The sequence below is a fragment of the Mya arenaria genome, chromosome 8 (assembly GCF_026914265.1).
Source record: "Mya arenaria isolate MELC-2E11 chromosome 8, ASM2691426v1".
NCBI lineage: Eukaryota > Metazoa > Mollusca > Bivalvia > Myida > Myidae > Mya > Mya arenaria.
Genome location: NC_069129.1, coordinates 14376707 through 14401931, shown reverse-complemented (window position 1 = coordinate 14401931; position 25225 = coordinate 14376707). Strand labels below are relative to the sequence as shown.

General features: G+C 34.1%; 1 protein-coding gene across 2 annotated transcripts in view; it reads right to left on the bottom strand.

The window, feature by feature from the left end:
* Positions 1 to 713: 713 nt before the first annotated feature.
* The window catches only part of LOC128242633 (A disintegrin and metalloproteinase with thrombospondin motifs 18-like), a 104338-nt gene continuing 79826 nt past the window's right edge, over positions 714 to 25225 (bottom strand). Inside the window, exons 7-25 of one of the 2 annotated variants that reach the window (XM_052959864.1) lie at positions 22520 to 22679; positions 21975 to 22080; positions 21567 to 21704; positions 21059 to 21212; positions 20275 to 20370; positions 19557 to 19705; positions 18694 to 18869; positions 17261 to 17391; positions 16192 to 16315; positions 15669 to 15913; positions 15207 to 15348; positions 13828 to 13954; positions 12362 to 12569; positions 11016 to 11215; positions 9775 to 9970; positions 9343 to 9531; positions 7464 to 7697; positions 5166 to 5313; positions 714 to 4784 (exon numbers count right to left, since the gene is read on the bottom strand). In XM_052959864.1, coding sequence (XP_052815824.1) covers positions 4669 to 4784; positions 5166 to 5313; positions 7464 to 7697; positions 9343 to 9531; positions 9775 to 9970; positions 11016 to 11215; positions 12362 to 12569; positions 13828 to 13954; positions 15207 to 15348; positions 15669 to 15913; positions 16192 to 16315; positions 17261 to 17391; positions 18694 to 18869; positions 19557 to 19705; positions 20275 to 20370; positions 21059 to 21212; positions 21567 to 21704; positions 21975 to 22080; positions 22520 to 22679 — 3039 coding nt within the window. In that variant the 3' untranslated portion in view covers positions 714 to 4668. The remainder of the gene's footprint in view (positions 4785 to 5165; positions 5314 to 7463; positions 7698 to 9342; positions 9532 to 9774; positions 9971 to 11015; positions 11216 to 12361; positions 12570 to 13827; positions 13955 to 15206; positions 15349 to 15668; positions 15914 to 16191; positions 16316 to 17260; positions 17392 to 18693; positions 18870 to 19556; positions 19706 to 20274; positions 20371 to 21058; positions 21213 to 21566; positions 21705 to 21974; positions 22081 to 22519; positions 22680 to 25225) is intronic. The other variant, XM_052959865.1, reaches the window with a different exon arrangement.

The following is a 25225-nucleotide window of genomic DNA, read 5'->3' as shown; positions in this document are numbered from 1 at the left end:
TGCCCTAGGTACGCAATGAATTTGCCTCACAGCATCAAAAAATGATATTTTATGCATGAACAGGTACTTGTAACAGAAATACAAGAAAACAGCAGTTTGTTTGGCAGGATTTATTTTCAATGACATCAAAATATTCTGGATGAACGACAATAAAATGCTATAAATAACAATGATATTCACAATTTCATACAAAACAAGGTGAAAATTTGTAAAAATGTCAAAACATGAACAACTAACTTCAATAATATAGAAAAAAAATACTAATATAGGAACACAATTTTTATTGTACAAAATAGCACATTTTGGAATAATAAACATGAGAAATCGAGATATCACATGAGTAATCTATAGTTTTCTAGTTATGGGCATGTAGCTTGAGAATCTAAAGCGCCATAGGAGATGATATATACCTACTAGGAGAGATTTAACGCAAAGGAGAGATTTCACACAAAGCAGAAATGTTATGCCTATAAGAGATTTTATATCAAATAGAGAATTCATGCTGACAATGTAGGAGAGATTTCACATCTAGGAGAGATTTCACACCTAGGAGAGATTTTACACCTAGGAGTAGTACTACTGTTGAAAATCTCTCCTAGGCTGGAAATTGCACCCAGAATACTAAAACAGCTCCCTGCCTTATTTATCAAACCTTGTTTCATACCAAAAGCACAGCTTGAGGATGCCAATGCTCATTTCTTTTTCTCTCTTAATTAAAAAGGGGCAATAACCCAAATTACCAAATTTTACAGAAGATAGTATCTGGTTGTTGAATAGAAAATGATCAAAATTATTGCCACCTTCTACAGATCGTATTAAGTTTTTGACATTTTTTTCCAAGTAAACTTCAAGCTGATTTCAGAAAGACCTTGATATTCAAATTTTGGAAATGAAATTTGCTTTTACCTGACTGTTTTTACCCTTTTTTCACTCGGTGTATAAGCTATCCTTAAATTTGGTAATGGGACTTGTTACATATGAGTTTATTATTATCGTTAAGATGAATATTTTAACCAGTTTTACTGAAAACTATAAGAAAACCCCTAACTAGAAAACTGTAGAAATCAGGTAGGACAATTAAAAACAATATTGAAGATCCATCTTAACTTGTGGCCCATTTGTAGAATGGACATTCCAAATGAAATCATAATTTAGGTAATTACCAATTGATTTTTTGTTATAAACCAAGCATTTCTTTCTACAAAAAATACAATTAGAACATAACTGACCATATTCCCAGACTTGCAATAAATATATATTGGACTGATAAGTTTATAGTACAGTACTGCTAACAGAAACTGTAAAAGTATACAGAACGTACAAAATTTGAATCAGATGGAACAGCACTATTCAAAACCAGAGGAATGTTAACTAAATTTAAGACATAACAAACAATAGACCAATTGTTCAGAACTGTTTTAAAGTTAAAAATGCTGTTAACGCCATTTTTGTTAACTTTCAAATTTGTACTTCTCTGAAAGTTTAATTTAACACTTGTAATTTGCAGAATTTCTTAACAAGCTTTACGACAGGTGTTTCAGCTTCAGTTTGTTTTATTTAAATATTTGAGCACATCACTTACTATTTGATGTTTAAATGTTAACAACAATGTCGTTAATCATGTTCACATTAATCAGTTGTAAACAATCGGCCCAATATTGATGTTTTACTACAAAAGAATAGCAATCCAGTATAAAGTCAAAGACCAAACATTAACTTCGGCATTTTATGCTAATATTAAACGTAACAATTGCATTTTTTTACAAATTAATTCTCTAAGCCAGGTGCACAATTTAAAAGAAAATGCTGCGCAAAATAATATGCACTGGGAATACCCAACAGCATGCATAAATAATAATCGTATTGCAAAATAGTTGGCAACACACAGTGCAGCCATAGAATTTACATTGTTTAGGTCGACAAACACTGCAACAATGCCGTCTGTGAATCTCCTACCAATGCATGCAAGAACTATTTGAAGAACAATCAGAAATGGGCTAGACACAATAGTGTCTTGACTCCTAAGACATTCTTAGACAAGATTAAAGAATCTATAACAGTATTGCATTTGCCGTATATGTCCTTTTAGACGTGCATGCCCTAATAGACACACAGGGTAGTCAATTTGTGGGTGTTTTGTCCAATTGTTCGTCATTAACAATTGTTAACAGGACTCAAAATGTATACAAAAAATCAGCTTATTATCTTGTAATAAACATCATATTGGCTGCCATTTTGTTGACAGGGCACCTGCTGATGTCTTTGATATAAGCTGGTACCCTAGTGCACAACTGTAGGCAAAATAACACTGATAGTGTAAACAACAAATGTTTGGTTCAAAATTAACATGCAATGGTTAAACAACATGTACCCTGCAGTTCCATTGGGACATGTATGGTAACATTATGGAAATGCATTATGACACTGCCTGAGACAGAAGTCGAAACAACTTGGGGACCCTTCAACCATGGAGACACAACAGCTGATACATGCCGTCATCTGTCACTAGACTAGGCCAATCAATGAAGATGTTATAGCTCATGTTTTAAAATCAAGTGGAAGGGAATGGGAGCAAATGCTTATATTTAACTACGGTAAAATATATTTATTAAATTGCCCAATAAATGAATCCAGTCGTGTTGATTTTAATCCAAAAAATAAAGGGACATTTAACTCAAGTTGCTAAATTGGGTGGAGCATTCAATGTACTAAAAATGGACATTTTCCAAAGATTTTGATCTCTGATATTAATACAATTCGAACTGAAAAAGATTTGTTATGATAAGATTATAAAGTAAATAGGGAAAAACCCGGTATGAAAAAAGACTATGAAAACTACTACAGACTAAAATTTAACTAATCGTTTTGAAAAATAATTTGATATTGTCTGCAATATAACTTGAGTTGCATTTAAACTGGCCTGGCCTCGTTGGTATTTACATTTGTTATTATAGTTAGTTTTTAAAGATACTGGAATATATGTATGTTAATTACCATCAAAGGTCTTAAAAAAAGACTTTGTCAAACCTGCTGACATGCTGTAAGCATGTGAATTAACCCCTCGTTATTAGTACTAATTAGTTATTAATTGTTTTTAGAGATTATCGCACAAACCTAGACCCAATAGCGATTCACAGCTACAGATAAAGAACTTCAAAATATCTGTTGTCATATTTGTTCGTTAGAAATGTGTTATCAGACAAAAATGTACAGTACAGTAAACAACAATAATCAATATTCACAAAAATAACAGATAACATTTATATACAAATAAACAATACACCACGGCATTGAAGTGTCAACAACCATCATCATTAAACACATAGAAAATTGGGCAAAAACACTTTGTATGACAAACTGAACTATAAGCTCATTCAACAATTTTCAAGGAGCGAAATACATGTACTTATATTAGGGCTCTTTGCAATCATGTTTGCAAATAATCTAGTGAAAAGGGAGGTAATCATTTATATCAACTTCACAATGCAGCAATAATTTATATGTAAAGCCACCATTAATAAATAGTTTGTTTGGCCTAAGCCAATCATATCAAAGAAATACCTCTGACCAGAACGTTCTCTTAGCCTCTATGCTGGTCATATTATTATTTTAAAAAAAATGATTTTTTTTGAACTGTGGGCTCAGTTAAGACAAACAAAGTATTTGTAATCATAGCCTTATCCCTATAATCTATTCATATATCATCTATTTCATTGCTTAAATTACAGAGAAGAAAAATACAACACATCAATCAATTTTTGCTTAAATGTTGACTGGCCAAAAGAATATATTAAATCTATAATATTAAACTTAGAACTACACTAACGACTATACCTATGAAACTATCTTATAAATGCATATATTATAACAATCAAACAGCATGAGCTAACAGTTATAACCAGTTTATCACTAGTTAGATTTGATATATGTATCATATCTTCATGTTCAAGTGCGGTTTTGTTTCATATTACATAATAAAACAACACAATGTAACAATGGTGTCAGAGAGAACACCTCAGAAAATTCTAGTTGAGACAGTAAATACTAGTAAACAGTTTCTGTAACATAATTCTCTCGCTGCGTTTTAAGCACAAAATCGCATGTGTAAAATCCTACCCATACAACTTTCAATGTTTGAATTTTCATCACATGTAAGTAAGTCACAGTCTAGTCATTTTCAGTTCAAGCTTAGTATCAAACTAGCTCACAACCATATCTACCAGTAGATATTAGAGTATAAGTTTGCCTTCAGATTGCACTTTCAGTGTCATTGGCATATTTGTGAACAAGGGGGGTAACTCTGGCTTCAATAGCAGCTTAGGCTACACACCACTAAATCAGGTGATGAAACACATAGCTAAGCCAGAAACCTTTTAACTCAAGTGTAATTGATTTGTATGTCTTTTTAAAGTTTAAAGTCATACTTGCTTCTTTGAGGCATGTTTTGGACCTGTCTCTTTAGATAGAAACATCACATGGTCCATTGTTCTTTGTTCTAGCAAGTATCAGCACATTTTTCACAGTTAGTGCTACTGCACTACTGAACCATTTTAACAGTAACGGTGCTTCTGCTCTATTTTCACAAACATGGTGCTAGAAGCTAAAATAAGATCTTGGAGTTGCTTCCCACTGATGATAAAAATGTTGAATGGAGTTGTTCCCCTTGTACTAGAGAAAGATGGAGCATGACTTGCAGCATTTTTCGCTGTAGAGTTCGTTATTGCACACTTGGTGGTGGGGAACAAGGTGACACCACGAGTAGTGGTCTATGCATGCTTTCTGACCTGCAAACAAAGAAACAGACACTGATATTGAATATGATTAAATAAAAAAAATATTTAAAAAAATAACTCAGTTTCCAGTTTAAATGACTGTGACCTTTTTCGCATATTTATTTCTACAAAGCAGAAGAAATGTCAAATTGCTTCTTAGCATGATTCTTTAACAAGAAGATATGTAGCTACCACAACTTATTAAATTATAGGTGTCCGCCTCTCACCTAAAATGTGAGGACAAACCAGGAACATATAATCTAGGCTTCAAAATGTACCCCCATTACTGGTTTCGAAATTGGAATGAAACTTGATTTATATCCTATTAGATATAAATATCTCCCCAATCAAGCTTAAATAAATGAGGTGAAATCTTAGAACCATGTGTCCTACCTAAGGGTGTTGGTAAGCACTCCCCACTGTTACACGTCTGTGTAGCCACGGGCCGTGTTGAGACATCACAACTTTCCGACGGTTGACCCAGCATGTTTACACACGAGATGATCCGGGACTGGACCCCCTCACCGCACGTCACCGAACACTGAAACATGCCTTGGATCATGAATATCTATAAGAATAGGTTCTAGTATAAAAGAAAACTCCTTTCATTCACTTGTTTTCTATAAGGTAACAGCCAGCCAAAAAATTCGATAAAATACATGTATATAGCAAAACTAAGCTGGCATTATATAGGAGCATAATTATGAAAACCATATCTGATATTGCATTTGATATTCATGGAATAAGTTTCGAGCCTTGGTTATTTTTACTTACAATCTTTCGAACTCACACTCTGTTCATAAACCTATTTGTCCCAGTATGAATTCATACACTTTATATGCACTGTAATAGTACAATGACCTATTGTTTTTTTGTGTGTTGGAAGTCCCTTATCAAATATCATGTCTAACATTACATTATAGAAGGGTTGTTAAATGTCTTGTACACAATATTTAATATATTCTACAACTTATTAACCAATCCTATAGCAAATATATCCAAATGAATTTCCAAAAAAGTCATTTTGTATTTAAATTTTAATGTTATCTCTACTATCCATTTATTATGGTAAAAAATAGCACCTGTTTGAAATTGGCATACAAAATAAAAGTCACATGTATTTGCAAAATCAAAGATATTGTAATATGATTTATGTTATATCTTTTGAAACAAATATTTGTGTTATTAGTAGGAAAACATGCTCCCTTTCCATTGTGGTTAAATGAAAGTATCCATAGTACCTATTTATAAAGTGATTAAGTGTTAAGTGAAATAAAAGTGAATAGCTTCTACTAAAATTATATTTGAGGATGAACCAATCAGTAAAAGTAATATAATTTCTAAAATGCAAAACACTTGCAGTTAAAAGGAAATGCTGTTAGATACCAAATAACGACAATAAAAGAGCTGCAGAGCAAATGCAACACTCGTCTGGGTTTTTTATTATTTGAAAAAGGGAGTTAACACATATGAGTTTTGTGTTCCAAGATAAATTTGAATATCTTGAATGGTTTTGATATCATCACCAATGTTTAAGTTTTTGCATAGCTGATGACGATGATGCCAACAACAACGACATCAAGACTATAATATTATCTGATTTTTTTTATAGTATGTAGAACAATTATAGTACATAAAGAGCATTCTGTCTTAACAAGTACTCATTCAAGGGCAGATCCAGGATTTTACAAAAGAGGGGCACATATTTGCGGAGGCACCCCCTTCCCAAGGAATCCCCCAAATAAGCCCTAAACATGGATTAAATGTCCCCCAAGAAAAGGTTGGCTAATACAGTCTAAAATGGTGCATTTTGGTGTAATTTATGTATAATTTCTTTATCAAATTGACATATTGTTTTGACTCATTCGGAGCTCCTCGGCCATTTTTTAAAAAAACAACCTCGGATGTATGCCGGTACATCAGTTAAAGTAGTTCGTAAATTTTTTAATTAAATCATTTTAAAAATGTAGTGTTTTAGAATTGTATTTATTGATATAAGTTTAAACTAATTGCCATTGAAGTATATTATTGCAAACATAATTCAGATTTCCAAGAGTAAAGTCATAAAGTTTAACTACTAAATAAAATCACTACGCCACCTACTTGCAGCAGACTTAAACGTACCTCTTTTTGAGTATGTAAATCGTCCAAATACATCCGAGGTTGTTTTCGATAAAAATGGCCAAGGAATTCCGAATGGTTTTGACTTTGACAATAAATGGAGGGGGAGTGTGTGTGTGGGGGGCACATTACATGTGCGCCTCACCCCCTTGACCTGTTAGTTTTGTATTCCATTTAGTTAGGTTGGCAATATTGCTAATGCTATGTTATGGCATACACAGTCATAACCATATATATTAAGTGTTTACATATATATAAGCAGTAAATAAAATAAAGCAACATGAACTTATATTGCTCAAAGCATAAATACATGTTTAAGTTAAATGCCATTATTGCTAAACACACAAACAAGTAATAGCATTTACATCCACATGAAGCAGCAGTTATATTCATCAAATCAATACATTTACAAACAAACAACACAAAATAGTCAGGACATCAGCAAAGAAATGGTAAAACACAGAGAGGCGAAGCAAAGAACATAAGCAGAGTGGCAGCCATTTTGTTTTTCATTCCTTCTCCAAGATGCCTAAATGTCTCATTTCCCAGACACTGTTTTTCTCTGCTTACCTGCGACCATTTTGTCACATTCCACCAGAATGTTTCCTGGTAACCATACGGTCCATGACGGTGTCGTCGTTCAGGCGAACATTCTGTGACCTTGCACGACTCCACCATAGGTGTACTTGGTTTCGGAATGTTTCGGCAGTAGTTGTCATTGACAACGCTATGGTGATGATGGTGGTTGACGTGCGAACATCGCAGGTGTCGGGACTTATATCCGGGACCGCAGGATTGCGAACACTAAGCGGCAATATGACAATATGACAAGCTATAAGCCCACTCGATAGTTTGACAGAAGATAAATACAACATATATGTATATGATAAATCTAAGCTGGCATTATATAGGAGTATAATTATGAAGAGCGTATTGTGTTTTTTTCTGATATTACGCATGTTTTAAATAAAGCTTGAATATTTATGATTAATAAATAAACATTATATGACACTTTAACAACTAGAATGATGTGCAAATAAGTTTGGATTATCATGTTTTCTTAAATGAACGAACGTGCTCAAGGTAAACTTTTACATCTATAATATGATATGAAGTGTGGATACAGTCATAAAAGCTCTCTAAGTACGTCATTATAAATTCATAAAATACATGCTTGAAACATTGTTCATTCAGTCTTTTTTTTTCACCACGTTGAAAATTGGGTCAGGGTCTTTCCGATTAGGAAAATTGTGTCAAGTGGGAATTCCAATTTTGCCAAGAAATAAACAAGAATGCTTTAAAAAATAGATAAAATAATGTGATGAAGTTTGTTTCTTTAAGAATATATATATAAAACTTTTCCATACAAAAATGGTTGGCGTGTCCAATTTTATTTATACTAAAAAAAAAAAATTATAAACATAAAATTGGGAAAAAAATTCACATTGGGAAAAAAATGTGTTTCAGCATTGAGAATTTCGAATCCAAAATGGTCAGAAAAACACACACACAGCATTGTTCATTCATTTTCTTTTTATGTCCCAAAATAATGACAGTTTATCTATCCAACACTTTTTACATTTATCATCATTTCTTATTCAAAATTAACATGATTTGTTAATCTTCACTTCTATTTGACAAGAGAGAAGGCTATCTACACACTTGGGTGAGGATGTGATGTGGTGTTAGGATGGCACAGTCAGGGGGGTGAGGATGACACAGTCAGGGGGGTGAGGGGGTGAGGGGGTGAGGAGGAAGCATGCATATTAACCACTCTATGACCACAGGTGAAAGTATCAGTCAGAGATCGTGAAACCCTTTCATGTATTAAAAATACATAATAAAAAGAAGGTCTCCAAAGGCTATTTTTACCCTTATTACCAAATTAATGTGATAGATATAATCATAATTATGTAATTATATCCAAAAATGTTTCATTCACGATCTCTGATTGATACTATTACCTATGTCTATGACATCATATAGGTTGATATACACAACGTAAAACCAGACATTTTGGAATTACACTTATAGCACAAGGTCGCTGCGGAAAAAACGCTTGAATGTTGCTTTTATCATTCAAAATAGGAGATAACAACAATAATAACTGCCAAAGTTATAGCCCTTGTCTCTGGCAACATGCATTCTTAGTTTAATTTGAATATCTTGAACAGTTTTTTTTTAGTTTTGGCCAAAGTTTATGTTATATAAGCCGCTGCCGAAGATAACATCACCAAGGCATTTTTTTCCTGTATCATAGACATCTTAAATGCACAAATTTGATACTAAATTCACCCTGACATTATTTATCAAGTTTTTTTGTTACATTTATAATACTGTCTGGTTTTATGAGGAATACACTGGGGCTATCAGATTGATACACAGGTACATCTATACACAGGTACAACTATACACAGCTAGCTTGGCAAATAAATACAAAAATACCTACCGGTCCCCATGGCGACAACAACCAGTCATATTCCTCCATGACCTCACATGGCCCCAGATTACATGTGCTGCGAGAGGTGGGTGGGGGCTGTGGACATTGACTGTCCTCGAGGATTTCAGAGGTTTCTGTTGAGTTACTACGACACGAGATTTGTCTTTGCTGGTAGCCAAGCCCACAGGTTAGAGAGCACTAAACAATAAAAGGGATTAATAAATAATAATACTTATTAATAATAAATAAATTCATCATTTCATTATACATGGTGAAAGATATTTTTAAATTTAATTTGACGCTAAATCAGCTTTTTTAAACTTAATTTTATCAGTGCCGTGAAGTTTTTTTTGGAATACGAACGTTATGATTATATATAACAATGGGGTAGTTTGTTTTCTACGTTAAATTAACATACTGAAAATATCTACACATTCCTACCTCCGTCCAGCCCCCGGTCTGCCATGCCGCGGGACAGCTATTCTCGTTACACTCCTGCCGTCTCTCTGGTTTCTCCATGTCCCGACAGTGGCGATTCTTCACCTGGTCATGACTGTCATTCTCGCACCAAACCTGACGCTTCTGTTGACCACCGCCACACTCCGCAGAACACCGTGTCCATTCGCTCACTATCCACCTGCGATACATGATCAACATGTGTATAAGGCTTCTATTAGCAACACAAGAACAAAGAGCCCTAATTATCAACAATTGTATCATGTCATCACTTATTTGAATCAGTGTCCCAGAGTTGTTAAATCCTATATATTTCGAAAGATCATTTGAATTTGAAAGAATTATTTTCAATAAAGTGAGTCATAATACCATAACCTCAAATCAAACATCTTGATCTACCATATTTTATCATTATTTGTTGGTAAGATATGATCCAATTATGTACATTTTTATCATTGTATTGAATGTATTAAAACAAAAAGAAATCAAAAACAACTTTGTGCAAAAAAAGAGCTATAAAAATGGCAGAATTGTTCAAAAGATTTATTTTGTATAAAAGGGAAAAGCCATTAAACAGAAAATTAAGCAAATAATCTCAATGAAAAACTGTCCATAATTTAATTGATTTAACTTGCCTTTATTAAATTATAACTGACAGACTGAAACTGATTCAGCTCTTATAAGATTCATTACAATATCATTTTTAACAGACTGCAAATCAATCTATTCCCTTCCAATTTTTTTTATGAGGATATGATACCATGGACCTATAAAGCATGGATTGGCAACTCTCATCTGTGTTAATGCGATAATCTCAAACTCACGCGTGCAGCGGGATTTCATTCCGAGATCTTACCGTGTATAAAATATATACGGCCGAATATATTCATGTAGGAAAACATTAATTAAAATTGACTTAAATGCGTGGTATTTTTATTTCAGTTGATAATAGTCCAATGGAATCTGATTAAAATCACAGTTATTAATATTTATTAAATCTATAACGAACAAGGCATTATTAGCAGAGTTTGCGGAAATAACCGAAGATCGCCGTTAATCACCGATCGGAGATTCGGCGGAATTTTTCGATATTTGCCGAGCGCGCGCTAAGGATTGTGGGTAAAATATTATTTCTTATCGTTTCACCGATATGGGGCAGTTGTCAATCCATGCTTTATAGGTCCGTGATGATACTACTACTACTTTCTGTTTTAGTCCCTCCATACCTGTATCCACAGTCGCCACCTATGCAGGGCCTTTCCAGGAGGCGTGGTTTCTTCTGTGAGGCTGGACACTCCCCCATGTCACATGATTTGGTGTTGTTAGGGGGCGGGCCCTGACACATGATGGCTGGCAGTTGTTTCCTCCCCTTGCTTCGACAGCGTACCTTACGGACCTGCATGCCTTCTCCGCAGCTCACCGAACACTGAAAGTTAAGAAAAGTGTACGGCGTTGACTTCATGTCCTTTATATGATTGTTTTTATCTACTGATTAAGGCGTAATGCTGAATTGCTTCTGGATAAAATTTAAAAAAAACACATTATGTGTGATTTTACATTTTAAAATTTATATAAATCTGAAGTCTGAATAGTGAAAGGGATGGACGGATTCCACTCCATGAAAGATTTCTTTTATGTAGGAATGTTATACAATAAATAATATTTTAAATAATCATGATTTAAGTACATATAATAAAGTTACTATTCTCTAGTCCTTTAAAAGACTGAAACCCAGATCTTTAACCTCTTCTTAAAGATTGAAACCTGACATCTAATGAATATCTTTTATTGAAATGCACTTCAATGATGCAGCATGAAAAATTTACCAATAAATTCAAAGATTTCAGATTTCTAAAAAAGAAAACTTCTAAGTTTAGCCTCTGCTTCATCAAAATAGACTATAAATTTTATATAATTGAAAATACATCAGAGTATATTACCAGTGAATATGTTACCTCATATTTAATCCTGTTCCCATGTGCTCTTTTGTGGGAGGAAATATATAATAAATCTTCCATCCTCCACACAGTTTGTCAGCACAGAGAAATTTTATTTTTATAATTAAATTTGAGCGATTGCCATATCGCAAATGTCATCCTTGCTGACCTTCTCAATTCAAAAGTTTCCATACTAGGCATACAATAATAGTCCTATTTTTAGAAATTACTTCTTGAAAAAACTGACAGCTAAAAAAACAAGTAGAACAGATCAAATGTCTCCCACCAGTCCTTCCCAATACAGAAGTTCATTTCCTTAAAAATATATTCTTAATCTTCCTGTAAACTAACTTTCCTGACACTTTTTCTCAAATATTGTTATTCTAAGGAAAAATTAATGTTTTTTACAAGCTGAGATTTACTTCTTTTCACCTACGCAAAGTTGAAACCATTCCATCTAAGGTTTACCATTGGTCACGCAAACAGGAAAACTTTTCAAATGTTGACAAATTGTAACACATCTGGTATATTCAGAAATAAACTTAATTTTTTCTTCTTTGAAAAAAGTCAAGCTAATCATTAAAATTGAGATTGAAATGAAAGGCAATCAGTATTTCGAAGTAACTTTTCCTGACCTTTGACCATTTTCCAGCCCGCCAAGTCGGGGGACATTCTTGCTCATTACATCGCTGTTTTGTGATTGGCCGAGGCAGATTCCGACAGTTTTTGTTTTTCAACTTCTTGTCCTTTGTCTTTGAAACACGCTGGCGACACCTGACTCTCCGTTTCTGTTTCCCCCCACCGCATACTTTGCTACACGTTGACCAACTTTCTGTTACCCATCTGTAATATAATGAATATATATATATATAAGAAATTTCTAATAAAATAATTGTTAATATATCGAAGACGAGAACTCTGTAACAGTAATGGCACCCACAACCTGGTTTATTATTTTTTAACACAAATACTTCACCCAGAGTGATAATTACAATATCATAACAAGATCATTAGAAGGATCATATACCATTATCATATCACTGCAAGATTATTTGAAGGATCATATTCTAATATCATTACACCACAAGATCATTAGAAGGATCACATTGCATTATCATATCACTGCAAGATCATTTGAAGGATCATATTCAATTATCATATCACTGACAGATCATTAGAAGGATCATATACCATTATCATATAACTGCAAGAGCATTAGAAGGATCATATTCAATTATCATATCACTACAAGTTCATTAGATGGATCATATACCATTATCATATCACTGCAACATCATTTGAAGGATCATATTCCAATATCATTACCACAAGATCATTAGAAGGATCATATTTCATTATCATATCACTGCAAGGTCATTTTAAGGATCATATTCCATTATCATTACACCACAAATCATTAGAAAGATCATATTTCATTATCGTATCACCACAAGATCATAAGAAGGATCATATTTCATTATCATATCATTGCAAGGTCATTAGAAGGATACTATTTGATTATCATATCATTACAAGATCATTAGAAGGATCACATTGCATTATCATATTACTACAAGATCATTTCAAGGATCAGATTTCATTATTCTAACACTTAAATAATATTAGAAGGAGCATATTGTCCTGATAATGTTCACAAGATCATTAGAAGGATTATATTCAGTATCATAACACTATAAGATCGTTAGAAGGATCATATTATATTCATTATCATATACTATAAGATCATTAGAAGGATCATATTCCATTATCATTTCACCACAAGATCATAAGAAGGATCATATTCCATAATCATTACACAAAATGATCATTAGAAGTATTATATTCCAGTATCATTACACCATATGATCATTGGAAGGATCATATTCCATTATCAAAGCACAACAAGATCATTTGAGAGATTACATTCCATTATTAAAACACTACAAGATCATTAAAAGGATTATATTCCATTATCAATCACTAAAATATCATTAGAAGGATCATATTCCAGTACCATTACACTATTACTTCTGTGCTATGGTGAAGAATTTTAGTGTCCAGGACTGTGTTTTTTTAATATTCTTTGTACAGATTTAAATACCTCGGTTTGCACGGCAGAGCGTTACATGGAAATACCCCGGTCTCTGGTTTCTCAGATTCTTGACAGCTATCAGGGTCCACCTCCACCTCAAAGTCCTTCAGGCAGATTGCAGTTACCGATTTCTCACCTGCAACAAAGTATTCAAAATAGGTACAGACCTGGAAACTGCAAGAGGAGAAAAATCACAAATTACACCATCCTCTGCACCCCAGCGTATAATAACCTATATGATATCGTATAGGTTATGATATGCTGGGGTGCCGAGGATGAAATTACACCAAATTCATAAACATTGCCTTCCAATTTATTTACTGCTTCATGGAAAATCTTCATCTACCAAAACTCTATAATTTTAAACAACAAATAAGGTTCTTCAAAATTTGCTAAAATATGTCATAAAAAAAGAAACAGCATTTAAGTTGTAATCTTTTATAGTCAGATTTATAGATGCTGGTTCTTTAACTTCAATAAGGAAAAACTGCTTCACCAGCATAATACAAATATCTTCATGTGGATTAAATCTCGGCAATTTAGTACAAAAACATTATTCTAAGAAAACGATAATGTTATATATAGGACTTTATTGCTGAATAGTTTGTCATGAACATTTTCTTGGTGTATTTTCATTCAATAACTTTGAGTGACTTCATAATTGAAAATAGCTTTTCATAATAAATGATAAAAAAACATTTTTAGATGTGTAACGTGATTTTTTTTTTATGTAAAACAAGGCGGTGAAGAATGGCTTTGTTATAAACAGAAGGCAAGATCATATTAATGGTAATATTAAAGGTGACTTTTCCCTTGTTTCTATTCTGATATTCCAAATATAATGTTCTACGTGACTTTTCTTGTTTTCAAAAATCATGATTTCCAAATATAATGAAGGAAATATTCTTGAAAGCTTAATATGGCCATTTTACATTCTATATTATTTATCAGTCAGCCAAACATCTCAGAACAAAACCCTTCCATCTTCATCTGACCTACAGCATGCGAGATTGTGATATGGAGAGAGACCAGGGGCTGTAATCACTAACGCCTCAAGTCTAAGTTTCAGACTCAGGCTGAGAAAACTTAATTCTTAAATGTTTCAAAATATCTATAATATAACTTCCATACTTCACCTAAGAGTTCGGACACTAAGAATTCGGACACCCATAATTTATTTTGCGTACCTAATTTTTGGACACCCAAAGCATCTTTGCTCCTATAAAAGCATTTTTACAACAAAATAAAAATTTAGCTTTTCTGAGTCTCAAAATAAGTAAATACAGGCCCAGGAGTAATTTTCTATGGGTTCCGGTTATACTCCCCGCCTTCCCACCCATCTGCAGATTGTATTGATAGATCGTAAATATTCATACACTGCAGCTTACCTTCGCCACACTGCTCGGAACAAGATGACACAGAGAGGGACCATGTGTAGTTGTGCAGTGATTCGGTTACACTTCCAACCTCAGCGAGCTTTGGCAGCGTGTATTCATACTGGATACCGGGGTTGTGATCTTGTACCAAGATCTAGACAGACAACAGCAAAAATAAGTTTAATACAAACAAAAATCTGTTTTTATGGTAATCATAACTTTACATAAAATTGTTGATGTTTCATTCAGCAAAATAACAATTCATATATCTTGCACTTCTTTTGTGATAATAATTTGACATTTCATTTTACAAACAATTTCAAAGGTGATATCATATTTCACCTCTAATCTTATTCAAACTAATAGCAACAATTTAAAATATGTATCTAAGGCCAAAAAAATCCTCTCTTAAGCTTCAAGTCTTAAGAAATATTTCATTTATCTTACTTACTTAAATCACAAATATATTCCTACCTCTAATACAAGTTCCTCCTCCAATGGTCCGTCAGCTTCTAACGTCTCAGGCTCATTGTAAGGTCGACTGTAATGGAACTTTGCCCCACCCAGTGTGTACGTCCCCGGCCAGGCGACCCGCTGATGTCCGTTCAGGAAATACTTCCCAAAGATGTTCCGCATAGCCAGGTAGTTGGACGAGAGGGACTTCTCACGTATGCGGATTGATCTGGCCGACTTGGGAAGTATGGTTACAGGGAAGTAAGCTGAAAGGATTAAAGTGTTTAAGTAAAATGCCTGCATGATAGAAATATTTACAACACTATTTTGCTATATAAAAAGATAATTTGTATTGATTGACACCTTTTTCTTCATTGTATACCAAGTACAAAAGTAGTTTCCACAGGTGAAATTTATATCAGACTTTCTGAAATCACTTATGCACTGTAAATACTTAACCTGACACAAATGTTTTTGTCATAAGCGTTATATTAAACAAGTTTTGGGATAACCAATGTATTGCCAACTCATCAGATGAACTTACTGTTCAGTTTAGGCTGTTCCAGGTACTCCCCCTGTATGAGCTGACACGTCGAGTTATCCCCGTCACACACCCCACACATGTCAGACTTCAGCTGAGAACCGATCACCCAGTCACAACCAACATGCTGAAAAAAAACAAGAATAGACTTAAAAGTCATATATACTCCAAGGTTGGACAAAGTGTATAGATAGGTTTAAGCAATTCAATTATTGATGGTGTATTGCCCCAGTATGATCTGACATCTGGAGCTAACTGTGACTATTTGATTTCCTATTTGGTGAGAAGTGGGTGAAAGTGGTTAAGCTAACCTGACTTGTGGAAATGCAGACAACCTGGCCCCTTTTCCATAAAGATCTCAAGGCTTAAGATTCTAAATTTTTAGGCTTTTTTGGCATTAGCTGCATTTCAATAAAAAATAACGTAAGGACATTTATCACATAGATTCTGCTTGTAATTTTACAGTTAAAAACAAGAACCCTTCAACAGCGTGTTAGGTTTATAACTAAGATATCTTAATAAAACAGGACCCTGGTTTTACACACTTAGTTTCACATCTAATCAATCTGCCCCTTACATTATCTAGCATCCCAACTAACCTTACCCTTCACTACCCCTGAGTATTAATTGGGTCCTAATCTAAGACACATCGGCCTAATCTAAGACACATCGGCCTAATCTAAGACACATCGGCCTAATCTAAGACACATCGGCCTAATCTAAGACACATCGGCCTAATCTAAGACACATCGGCCTAATCTAAGACACATCGGCCTAATCTAAGACACATCGGCCTAATCTAAGACACATCGGCCTAATCTAAGACACATCGGCCTAATCTAAGACACATCGGTCAAGTGTTCAATATCATTCTTATCCTCAGTGATTCCATTCAGTCCATTGGCCAGCTATTATTACGGTCCAATCAAAACACACCGATTCTACTCTTAAACATAAGTGCAATCTAAGTTGGTTATCAAATATGGCACCTGGTAAACTTATATTTTTAACACTAATTAATCTTAGAGAATGTCACTTTTTTGATAATATTGGATGAGTCTACCAGCCCTACCCTGCATTCCCCATGTACACAAATCTGCTCATCATCCGAGGCACACTTCATCCCGTCAGTGGCTGTGTGCTTGATCGTAAACACGTAGTTTGACGTGTCTGCTACACAGTACAGCTTGCACGGCTCATTCACTGAAATGTGAAAAATAGCTAAAATAAGCATCCTAAGCATAGTATTAACTTTCAAACACATCAACATTCTTACAATGTACGAAAGGGTACTGGGAACAAAATAAGAAATCTTTATTTGATTTTTATCTTCCATCATATTTGTGGTTTAATTGTCAATTTTAACATTAAAAGAACAATGCCCAGCCAACATCAACGCTTTTCTGGTTAAAGAAAGTATTATGCGCTTTGCTATTCGTGTACGTTTTGTTTCCGGAATCACTGTGCTATCAGTTTTGTTTGAATATCTTGAACATTTTTTTAATCATAGATAAGGTAACGTTTTTGCACAACCAACAAGCCACCCACAAAACCAAGCCTATCTAAAAGGTGAAAAAAGTAACAAAACAGTTAGGCCAATAAGTTATCATTATCAAAACAAATTCATAAAATTCAAAACATTGATTAAATCAAGAAAGAAATTGCATAATTCACTTTGAATCAGGCAATGTAAGTTTTCTGAGAAATCAAGTACCCGAGTACTTTATCAGAAGATTGTATGAGTACTCGCGTACCAATCGTACTTCTCGTTGCCATCCCTCATAAATAACAATAACAATAACAAAATTATAAAAAAAAAACACAGAAGATAGAGTTACTTTTATCATTAAGCTGAGAACTTACGCGATATAAAACAAATATTTTAACTGTTAAAAGACATTTCAGTAAAAAAAAAAATAATATTAAGGAAGTTGTGGGCTGCAATCTGAATTACTAAAAGAGGATAATAAAAAATTAATCATATTTTATTTTTTAAGCTATCATATGTAACTTTTTTATGTTGACCACTTACGGATTTATAAAAGGTCAAAATCATAAAACCAAATAGCCAGACTTTCTGTGACATCACCACCTGGGATTGAATTGGCTGTATTTTTCGCCACAATATTTTTCATGTCTAGAACATTTCCCTGAAATTTTGACAAGCCTGGCGGGAATTTTGATATAAGTATCTAATGCACTGAACCCAATTTTTCTGAACATGTTAAGAGTACCAACCCAAGTATCTTATTAAAATAAGCCAAATGACAAACTTGATCTGGATATTAAGAAAAATAATGAATAATTAATCGTGATTATCATAATGCTTATGATTGAAAATTCTCTTAAAAGTATCAGAATTTTTCAAAATGAGAAAATTATGAAAATGATTCCAAAACAAAAATAGAGAGTGCTTAGCTTGATCCTGTAAGAAGGGAGAAAATGGGCCCTAATGGTGTGCCAAAGGCATTGACAGGTGGATAACAGTATAATGTAAGTCCATACCATCATTGTGGCGTCTCTGAGGTTTCCACTGAAGGTACCACCCTCTGAATGGCTGTTTGTCATAGGTGGAACACTGTACTGCATGGAAATCTTCACTCTCTGCTGGGCAGTCTTGCACGTTACACAGCTTGTAAACCTTGTCGTCGCCGTCACATGACTTACCCCCGTACTGAGGTCTACAATTTAAGACAACATAATTCTGGTGGGGCACTGTACAGCAAGGAAAACTTCACAATCTTGCACATTAAACGGCTTGTTATATAACTATATGTTTTCTCTACCACAAGCTGTATATTGGGCTCTGACAAGAGTGTTAGAGTTAATACAATGCTCTTTTTTTTTCTTTTTTAAACAAGAGCCATAACCCAACAATCATTCAAGCCAGAGTTATGAGTGTTATTGTATATGTTTGGCAACGTGTACTGGTTTATACCAAGCAAACAGACTTAAGCTATTGGCTTTCATCACAATTGACTTAAGAGAAAGTACATGTATTATTAGTTCAAAGTTTAAGATGAATATTTCAAACATATATTTAAGTTATGGCCAAGGTTTAAATCTTTATGAAAACAACGCAAACAATGTGACACCAAGGCTATCACACTGTGATTTTTAGCTTGTCTATTATTTGAAAGTCGGGGATACTTTAACAATCACAGTATCCCCGAACAGACAAGCTAAAAATAACACAGATTTATTATGGCTTGACCTACTACCAACATAGAGTCTATATATATGTTTATATATCATACAGATAATTAGATGGAAAATTCATCTTATGCATCTTTTTTATGTTTATTTACATCTTATTTTCATAAAGTGCATTGCTATTTCTTACACAACAGCAACATGTGATAACTTACAGCGGTCTGGAGCACTCTCTTTCCCGTGTAATGACACCCCCGCCACACGAGCGAGAACATTCTGACCATTCAGACCATGTGGACCACTCTCCGTGTATCGGCCTCGGACCCTCGTTACCATAGTCTACACACTTGCCCATGCGACACCACTGGAATAAAGGGGCATTAAAAGCTTATTATGTGCAGTAACATAGTGTAACATAGTCTCAGAAACACTTGGACCATGCTGAGAAGTGAGATGTTAGCCTATTTGACTGTGGATCAAAGGGTCAAGGTTTTGATCCAATTCTGGGTAAAAGGGTCAATAGTTGGATATAACTCTGGATCAATGGGTCAAGGTTTCGATTCAACCCTGGATCAAAGGGTCTAGATTTAATCAAACTTTGGAAAAAAGGGTCAAGGTTTCTATTCAACTCAGGATTAAAGCACTTCATAAGCAGTTTCAAGGCAAATTAAACATTCAAGTAGTTTTAAGGAGTTTTTTGCCAATTTAAGGACTTTTCATCCTGCAGTTTAAAATTCAAGTACTTTTCAAGTCAGTGCAAACGCTATCAATGTGACTTGAATTAATCTTAGCATTACCCAACACACTTTATTAAGATGAAGAACCTACTGTGTATTTTCTAGTTCCAAAAAAATAGACTTGTGTCCTCAAATGTCACATTTGCATTCCAGACTAACCACATGTGTGTGTTCAAGTTAATGTTACAACACTGACCTTTCCCGTACCACAAGACGTGCCCTCAGCTGCAGGAAGGAACTTGGTTTCACATCGCTTGTTGCCGCGGTAACACCACAATGCCTTACAGATATCCTGTAAAAGTGGACATCCACTCTTTTATGTTCATGTTTTAAATATCACAAGAAAGTGAAATTGTACTTATATCATTTTGTAATTTCACCTTAATTAGAAGAAGCTGTAGATACATAATAAAATGATAGTGCTGAGCAAGCAAATAAAAATCCTCTAAGGCATTAGCTTCCCATTTTCCTTTTGTTTGCTCTGAAAGTACTCTGCTATAACAAAGGCTAATCAAACGCAGTTAACAGGTGAAATGCTTCCTTTTCCGAAAAATAACCTAACTGCAAAAGCAGAGAGATTTATTAGTCAACCAACGATTAAGACAATGGAAGGTTAACCTATGACTATAACTCCTCATTCTTTTTTTACACAAGAGCACCATCTTTTGTTGTTTTTCAGTCAAAAAAGGGGCATAACTCAAAAATATTCAAGTCAGAGTTAAGGGTCTTGCCATACACGAATGGCAACATCTGTACCAAGTTTCATTTGAATATCATGAAATTTAAGGCACAAAAGCTCAACTTTTTTCTTTGAAAAACACAACAGCTTATAAAAATATAAAGCACAGATTTTTTTTATCTGGAATTGTTTCCATAAAACAAAGGATGCACCCACTATAATGAATGTCCTAACATACAGTGGGAATGACAGGATTGTTGATTTATTTTTCACTTTGTAGACCCATAAACATTTCACTGACCTTTCCAAAGTCGTATGTACAGAGACGGGCCTTGCTACCAAACTGCCATTTGCACTGTATGTCGGCATTGTAGAGCTCGCCAGGAAGTTTGTCCGGAAACTTGAGCTCAGCAACTTGCTTTGGTTCATCGTCAAGACAGTCTGACTGGGGCGTGCTGGAATAGTAAGTTTTTGTTTTTTTAAATGTCAATGTTTCACTTAAAATGTGTTTGTAAGGGAAAGCAGCAGCAATAAATCATTATAATGCTCCAGATGCTCAAACAGTACTGTCCATCTTTCCCCTCTTAGCATAGGTGATATAACTTTATTTCCTTTAAACAAAGTTATAGCTAATAGTTCTAGAAAGAATGTATTATAAGCTTCCTTACTTGAGGAACCTCATGAGGTAGGTCTAGCTATAGATGGACCAATGTAATCATCCATTTTTCCCTGTAAGGGTGGAGGTCATAATCCTAATATACATTTCCCATATTCTTAATTGATCTAACAAGGAAACTAAGTGTCCTTACTTGAGGAATCTCATGAGGTAGGCCTTGCTGCAGACGGACCAATGGAACTGTCCATCTTTCCCCATTAGGGTGGGTGACATGATTTTCCCAGCAGACTCAGTACAGTAGTTGCCTTCCCCATCATGGAACATTCCAAAACTGAAATAGGGACACACTGATTGAGTGAATCTACCTAAATAAGTGTCAAGTCAATGACATTAAAAGAAATTGTCATAGAGCTGCAGGTGACAGGATTTTAAATGACTATATTTATATAGGCAAATAACTTAAAATTCAAATTCTTAGCTGCAGCAAAAATATAAACACCTGACATTTTTAATATATTATCTACAAGAAAAGTTTCTAATTTGCTTTTATTTCCATGATAAACTTATTTCCTACTTTTACGCCCATCTGAGGGAAACTTACTTATGGCCGACTTCGTGTGCGATGGTGAAGGCCGTTGACAGTCCAGTATCCTCATTGACTGTACAGCTCCGAACCCTGTTACACATACCCTCCATTGGCGCAAAACCTGGAAAAAAGGGATAAAAAACATACAGTAAGAATAAGCCCAAAGAATCATGTTCCATACTGATGCCAACCAAGAACCCAGTCTCAGCTCAAACAAGGGTGTACATGTACCTCAGCAAAACGTAGAAATTGACAGCATATGTAGAAGATATACACGGAATATGAATAATACATTGAAAACTACAGGGACATGCCCAGAAGTTGAAAATTGTAAACAATACGAATATTTCGCCTAAAATCCTGCTTGATTTTCGATGAAAAATCAGGCTTAAAGAATAAACCTTGCAAGCCAGAGCTATGGGATTTGCTCCAGTTGGATATCTAGAATGGTGTCCATGTTATAACCTTCAATATTGTTCTTGCACAAAGCAACTCTTAATATTCAATGTTCATTATTCGATTTTTTCAACACCACCATTTAATAACAAAAGTTCACAAACCCAAAGTGTCACAAGGCGAGTTCTTATATGAGCATAGATCAAGGCCAGTCAGAAGTATTGCATGATCGTGCTGACGTCCATTTGCTCCCACCAGCACGGACTGCCACTGGCAGAAACTGTTCAATGTGTCGTCGGCATTGTAGTCTATATTCAACCCTCGCTGAAATATCAAAAAAGTGATACAGAAGCAGATGATGGTCAACAATAATTCTTAGCAACCTCACGGCATCCCCATCAAAATGAGGCCATGAATGTGACACTTTTTGACTTATTTTTAATTCATTCATTTGCATGGTTACTTTCTTAATGAAATTTGAATAATACATTTAAGAACACAACTTATCAGCATTGAAGTCAGTGGTCAACCCACAATGAATTCAGAAATACAAAAAAATCTATGTACTCATATATGGGGGCGGTTATAGGATTTGGGCGTTGGGTGTAATTTTGGATGTGCGCCCTCTCCCCAAAAAACTAAAATATCTATGGTTTAAATGTGGAAAGGGGGATTGGGGTTTCCTCCCAAATGAAATTGTTTGCCAATTTAGTCAAAAATGCTGCATTTCTTTCTCCAATATAGACATAAAAAGTTAACATGCACAATTTAGGGGGGAGGGGGCCTCTAGCCCACAATGTCAATGTGATTATAACATAATTCTGATATAATGTAAAACAAAAGAAACCAAAAAAATGAAGTCTGATATTTCCATTTATTGTAAATGTGTTACTTCCGGCAAAGAAACCAAACAAATAAATTCTGACATTTCCGGGAACATTACGCATTTTATAGTGACTTTCATTTCATAAGAGCTCAATGCTACAGTCGTTCATCTTTGCTATTAAAAAAACTTCTAAGAAGGTTTTCTAAGTATACATTAATTATTATTATTCAAAAATATTCCAAATGCTTTCATAATCAATTTCAAACATTAGTAAAAAATTCTTGATAACATTGCAATTTAATGTCTGGATCGCATAAATGTCATTTGTCCTCTTAGAAGTTTTAACATAACGACCGGTTTATTACCTTAATATTTCAGACCTTTATTGTGTGTAAGGCGGTAAAATCAGAACACAGAGGCGCACAATAATATGGCAAAATAATCAGCTACATTTGAGAATTGGTGGAATTATTGGGAATGCAAATAACAGCTTTACCCAGAAACCATCAAACTACACCATCTATAAAAAGATGATAATTCATCCGTAACTAGTAAATTATTGCAAGGCCACTATTATAAAACTGTTTGTTTCCAGTTACCCTAATATGTATGGAGGGATTTATTTATAAATATTTCCTGTAGTATGCACCTTTTGGCTACTAATTCCACTCTGTAGAAAATAGACAGATTTGTTTGTATTAAGGATGGTCTAACATGTAATGAGTGTCTTGTAGAATTATCTTTTTAGCTAAATTATAATAATGAAAAATACAGATTTTTTTTACACTATGCTGCAATGTTTTTGCTTTGGTAATTATTTCTGTAAAAGTGAACTGAATAAAGGACTTAGAAAAGTGAAACTACTACACACTATGGGACTTAACTCTGGTATTTTTTTAATACTAAATAATTTCTGTAGTCTCCCAAAATTCTGTCTGAAGCGAAGAAGGCCTTTACCGACACAAAAACCTTGGTCATTATACTAAAAAAAATCTTTGACACAGACCATTTGGCAACATTGATTAATGAATTGCGATGTTACAAGTATGACTTTTGTTTTATTTATTTATTTTTTAATTTTAATTATTACTTTAATATGTGCAAAAAAATTCCAAGAAAGCTTTATAATAAAACCAAACCATGGAGACCATGTGACTTGTCAGTCATCTTGTTGTTACAAGCACAGAACTGTCAGTTAATGGTAGATTAATGAAAAATTACCAGGTTTGATGAATTAGAAAATTAATTATAAAGCAATAGTCTGACAATTAGCCCCTGACATAAATGCCAACACAGAACTCATAATTTTCTGTCATGTTATGGCTGTTGCATTTTTTTGCATCTTTAATTTTATTTACGATATGCTCACAAGGATTCCGGGAATTCAACAGTTAAGCACTTTCATTAAGAAAGCAACAAAAATGTTTTCAATATTGGATTTTTAATACTAATAGATTAACCATTACATTATTATAGCAGAGCCTGAATTAAAGAAAAAAATGTCACAATTTGTTATTTTAAGATTACCTTAAATAAAGTAAGACAATTTCAAAATTAAATGAAAGTACTTTCTTATTTTCTTATGTTAAGATTTCCAAATACATTTATTAGCAGTTTTATTTCTGGCAATATATTTTATTTCAGTTTCAAAACAAATTAAGTGCCACATACGAGCCCCCAAAGACGGCTATGGTATGCCGAGGACACAATAGAAAAATAACAAAAACGAACCAGGAGATCATTCATAATGTCACATGATGTTTTAATTTCGTCATCAACATCTCAAGCGAAGGCACGTTTTGACTTAAGCAGACAGCACAAGGTAAGGTTATACACTTGACTATGACATTTTTACTCCGACTCACATCATCTTAAGGATAATCTTAAAATGTAAACTGATAATGAATGTCACTTATCGAATCTACCCTTTCGTCATAATAACCATAAAGTTACAACACCGAGTAGACAAATTATTATGTGGTGATGTAAGAATCATACTTCATTCATATACTCAGTTTATTACCACCATTTGTTCCCAAATTAT